Below are 5,914 nucleotides of genomic sequence, written 5' to 3' on the forward strand. Positions count from 1 at the left end.
ATCTTCTTAAAAAAAATACTCTCTCCAGGGAACATCATTTATTATTTTGTCTACTTTATAAAAATGTATAAGTTTAGAAAACTATCCTTAAATAAATATAAGTTTTTTAAAAAGAGTTATTCTTAATGAGGCAACTAAAAAGGTGCCTAATTAGATTTGATTTTTTAAATATTTGTTAGTTTTCTTTTCAAAAAATTTTGAAAATAAAGTAGAGGTATAATAGGAATATTAGTAAATTAATGAATTTTATTTTTAGAAACATGACAATATTTTGAGACATTCTAAAATGAAATAGATGGCAAACAAACTGAGACGGAAGAAATATATAATTTGAATTATGTAATTATAATTATTTTTAATTGTACCCGTATATATGCACGTAGTTACACATTGTTAGAACTAATAACAATTTATTTACCACTTTTCCCTGCCTGTAGACTTGGGTGCTTGCATAATCCAAAATTTAAAAATATATAATATATATAGAGAGAGAGACACACACACACAGGCGGAGAGTGATAGAGAGAGAGAGAGAGAGAGAGAGTTGAAATTCCCAATCATCGGCCCATAGCTTTCCTCCCCAAAAGTGAAATCCTAACTAACCAACCCACTCCACCCCATCCCACTTTCCCCACCTCCGGTTTCTCTCACTAAACCAACGGGCCGCTACACTTATTACAACTTTACATATAAAACCCCCCCTCAAAACCACAGCTAAATTACAAATAGACCACTCCTCTCCCTTATAAATACTCTCCTTCAATTTCTCTAGGTTTGCCCAATCTTCACTCTCCAACACAACAGTACTATCTCTCTCTCTCTCTCTCTCTCTGTCGCTTTCCCAAACAAAACAATAAAAACCAACAAAAGCAAAAATCTCTCTCTCTCTCTCTCTGGTAATGGCTTCGGCTCCAAGAAACAAATCCCACGCGCACGATTTCCACGCGTTCCACAAAACATTCGCTTCCTCCGCGGCTTCCACCTTCGCGTGTAAGTCACCCACGTTCTTCACGCGCCGCTCTTGCTCTCCGTCTCCGTCTCCGTCCGTACGGTTCTCCATCGACCAACGGCCCAACTCTCCCGGCCGTTCGTCAATCTCCGTAACCAAACAAGAAACCAGCAAAAAGATCAACAATACGGTGTCGTCTTCGTCATCGTCTCATAATCGCGTTGTTCGCAATTTTCAAAAGAAGACGTGCTCGTGCTCTCCTACGACGCACCCTGGCTCGTTCCGGTGCTCTCTACACAAGGCTTCTTCTTCTTCTACTTCGAGTACACGTGGCAGTGGGCAGAGAACGGCGTCGTATGGTTTGAATTTTAGGAGGTCGGCGATGACGAACTCGTTGGTGAGGATTGGAACGGTGGAAGGCGGTGATCTAGTGAAACGGGCGTTGTCGGCTCTCATTAGGCCTTCTTCGCATCAACAGCGCCGCCGTGCCGCTTTTCAGCCCAGGCCCAGTCGCCTCTCAACCATGTCCAAAGCCCAAGCCCAAGATAATGATCATGATTCTTGAATTCTTTTCCTCAGAATTCTTTACTTTTTTGAAGATTTTTCTCGCTGAGTTAACTCAGTCTCACTCATTGAGAGTTCATATTATGAAAAATTTTGCAGGATTAGGGTTTTTTTTTTTTTCTTTTTTTTTTTGAGAAAAGGAGCAGGATTAATTTGTAAAATACAGAGATACTCTTTTAATGTTCTTTTCTCAGTGGAATTATTTTTTTTAGTTTTATTAGAGGGTTTTTTTTTTTTTTTCTTTCTATTATTAATTAATTTTTTAATTGTTGGATATTGGGAATTGGTAAAAACTTGAAACTTTGAGTGGCTCGGTGCATGGGTTTGGAATTTTGTGGGAGAATTGAATTTGTGATTGTTGAGATTTGTCGTGAATCGAAATGCTAGATTTATGATATTGCGAGGGTGGTGTTGAAGATAAATTTGGATGATTTGACCTGACCACTCCATGATAATGGACGTACAACAAAATGGAAGAGAAACTATTGGACTTTAGTAGTAATGATTGAACAACCTAGGGAAAGAGAAAAATAGCTTATATACAATTTTAATCATAGTTCTTTTTTATCTTTTTTTTTTCATTAAAAAATTGAATGAAAATGTGAATATGTGATAAAGTATATTTAACATGGGGATTATTTAAGATCAATAACTTATTATAAATTAAATATAAATATTAAAGACATAAAACCATATATATCACAAAATATAAATAAGTTTTTAACTGCAAAGGATCAAAAAAGAAAAAAATGCTTTTAATTGCAAGACATTATAACAATAACAACAGTATCCAAGAGCCAAGAGTGCCACATTGCACCAAACACATTTTCTAGTGCTACATGTCTATAGATTCATTTTATTATTTATTTGTAAGTATTTGTGTTACTTTGTTTATCTACCAAAACATTTGTAAGGTTTCTAGTGCTACATGTCTATAGATTCATTTCATTATTTATTTGTTAAGTATTTGTGTTATTTTATATATCTACCAAAATGCTTGTAAAGTTTCTACGGGAGACGAGACTATTTAAAACATAGCCACTTCCTCCCCTTCATTTTAATTGCAAGACATTATAACAATAACAACAGTATCCAAGAGCCAAGAGTGCCACATTGCACCAAACACATTTTCTAGTGCTACATGTCTATAGATTCATTTTATTATTTATTTGTAAGTATTTGTGTTACTTTGTTTATCTACCAAAACATTTGTAAGGTTTCTAGTGCTACATGTCTATAGATTCATTTCATTATTTATTTGTTAAGTATTTGTGTTATTTTATATATCTACCAAAATGCTTGTAAAGTTTCTACGGGAGACGAGACTATTTAAAACATAGCCACTTCCTCCCCTTCCATGTCACAAATATAGTAGTATGCACTAAATTTTGAGCACGAGGCACCCCAACCAAAGTAATGTAACCATTGGAATGAACAGAAAATTAGGTATTGGAGCTAAGGATTTATTTTAGTTAAGTGATGGGTTTATTATAAAATTTTTTACACAAGCCTTTTTTTTTTAAGCTGTAAATATGTCAAATTTTAGGATCAATTGGGATCAACAAAATAAGATTGCAATTCTACCTATCCCACTATTTCGATCTAAGTCTTACTCTATTTTTACTAATTACTATTTCGATCTAAGTCTTACTCTATTTTTACTAATTACGGACTCTATATGACTCGGATTGTTTAGCAATTCTATGATTGAATATGATCTAGGTCGAAATTTTAACAATCATGACTTTACTCATCTTTATAATTTAGTTATGTCTGAAATATTTGCCTCAATATAAGCGGGCAAGTGACTCAAATGTATGGTCAAAATCTTCAAATGCCATGAGTAATAAGAATCAAGTGACTCAAATGTGGTAGCTCCATGAAATGCGAGTAAGCCAGTAGCTCATGAGACTTGTGAAGAAAAAGCAATGCTATGTACACAAAAAATTTTCAAAATTTTTTATAACAGTTGAATTAGCAAATTTTGACTAGTTTTTATTTAGATTCATCATTGACTTCACTCTTTTATTTATTACTAACAAATCTATCATATTAACGGGTGTGAAAATAAACAAACATGTATTTCTTATTTTTTTTATTTTTTTGAGAATAACATGTATTTCCTTTTGATTATTAAGTCGAAGTAACATGTATCATTTTCACAATTGTTTAATTTTTCCTATATTCAGTTGGTGGTCTTTGTCAGAACTTTCCATTGAATAAATCAAGTTCATAGTCATACCCGTCGGCCCATAGATTGGGATAGCTTATTTCAGTGGTTTGGGATTTAAAAATAAGTTGGACAAAAATATAGTTGCCGTTTACCAAATTTTATGAATTTTACTTGGATGGATTAAAATTGCCTCACTCAAAAGGACTCTAAATTAGAAATATGAAATAGTAAAATATGACAAGTAAAGGAATTCACGCTTAATAGAATAAAACCTTAGTTCAAGCAATATAATTTTTAGTAATGAATTAATTACTTATCAAACTAGTTGCTATATTACTCGTAAGGATTTTTTTTTTTTTTTTTTTTGAATCACTCGTAAGGTTAAAATTGAGACTAATACTTCTCCTATAATTACATAATAGAAATGTTGATTCGATTGATCTTTGAATGTCAATTCTTTCAATAAGTTTAGTGATAAAAGTAAAATATTTTTCATAATTTCTAACATAGTACGGAGTATATTGTAATTGGTATATATAATAAAAATAATGTTAATAATAAGTCCCAATAAAAATGATGCTGGCCAATTTACAACAAGTCATATCAAGTTATCAACACCAGTGAAAATGTTATGTCCCTAACTTACTTCCTCTCTTTTTGTGTTTCTTTTTCTCGAGCTCCGTATTGAAATTTCTAGATAACCGTTTGTTTTTATCTTATGTCCTCAAGTAAGAAAATGCCACGAGCTAGATCAATTTTTTTTTTTTTTTTTTGGAGGAGAAACGTGTTAGCTCTTTTGCTTTCATCAACAACAGCCGTTCACATTTATAATGTATGATGATATGGTTTTTATATTTTAGCATAAATAAATTTTTAAAAAAAAAGTACATAGGAGAAATCAATAGAATAGTCTGAAAATAAACATTAGAGTATTATTAAACATTTTATATTTTTAATATATTTGGCTCCATTTTTGGTCCTCTGTTACAGCTTTACAGGCACGGTAAAGTTGTGGTTGGATGATTTAGATTTGATGAATCCTTCAAAATAAAAGTGATGACATTAATTGGACTAACATTCGGCCATTTATGTAATAATAATAATAATATATCATAGGCGTGCACCTTACCCTTCTTAATTCTTATACATGATTATAATATAGCACTCTGTGTATGGATGCACTGCATATATAAAACTTTGATTTTTTTTTTTTTAAATTTTTTTTTTGTTTTTGAGAAATCTGAATTTTTTATTGATAAATTTTTTTTTTTGGAAAGGCCAAACGAGTTTCATTAGAAAGAAACCATTACATAATACAATTCAAAGCATCCTTGTTGAACACATTCACAAACTGATCAAGTAAGGACGATTCATTAACAACCCCTTCCACGTATTAATTTAAAGCAGTACATATGAATTTATTTGGGGGCTGCCATTGAAGAAAAAGTATATCATATTTTGGTAATACCAACTTAGCATCTGTTTTGGTATTTCCTACCTAATAAATGAGTGACACCTGTTTCAAAAAAACCACATCAGACTATTCCAATAAAAGATTAATTTATCTTCCCAATAGTATGGAAGATTGTTATTAATTTATTGGAACAGTTTGATGTGATTTTTTGAAACATGTGTCACTCATTTATTGTGCAGGAAATACCAAAATAGATGCTAAGTTAGTATTACTGAAATATGGTATACTTTCTCGCCATTAAGGCACCTGCCTAATCATGGCAAAATGATTTAGGTGCTCTCCTAGTTAAGAATGTTCTTGAGACTTCCTTTTGAATCAGTGATATCATTAAAAAGGAACGCACATCCAAACATCACATTTTGCTAATGGTGATTAATATCTACAAATGGAGCTCAAATCAAATTATATTTATTGGTGCAGTATATAATGTCAAAACCACAACATCTCCAAAAAAAAAAAAAATCATAGCCAACTCTTCATCTCCCATCTCTCCAGGAAAAAAATTTGTCATGCTATTTTCTTAATCTACTTGAATTGTGTTAAAAAAAAAAAGGGGGGGATCTTCTATATGTTTAGACTTAAAATGATTCAATAGGCTTTAAACCTCCCCAACACAAATCATTGTCATATTTTGCACATTCACATGATTATAGCAATCTCTTTGGGTAAAGCCTACAATATCTCGCTCCTTCCAACTTCTTTTGTTAGATATAAATAAGCATTTTTTTTGTAGTTGTACTTGCATTTACCATGG

At 32.0% G+C, this 5,914-nt stretch overlaps 1 protein-coding gene across 1 annotated transcript; it reads left to right on the forward strand.

Moving 5' to 3' along the window:
- Positions 1–899: 899 nt before the first annotated feature.
- On the forward strand, positions 900–1,514 carry LOC112016549 (uncharacterized). The gene has a single exon (XM_024049105.2). It carries the CDS (start codon positions 900–902, stop codon positions 1,512–1,514), a length of 615 nt encoding a protein of 204 aa, XP_023904873.1.
- Positions 1,515–5,914: the final 4,400 nt, after the last annotated feature.

This window comes from Quercus suber, unplaced genomic scaffold (assembly GCF_002906115.3).
Source record: "Quercus suber isolate HL8 unplaced genomic scaffold, Cork oak 2.0 scaffold_22, whole genome shotgun sequence".
In the NCBI taxonomy this organism is placed as follows: Eukaryota; Viridiplantae; Streptophyta; class Magnoliopsida; order Fagales; family Fagaceae; genus Quercus; species Quercus suber.

Coding starts and splice junctions, on each gene's coding strand:
- LOC112016549 (XM_024049105.2), top strand. CDS start 900: ATGGCTTCGGCTCCAAGAAACAAATCCCACGCGCACGATTTCCACGCG.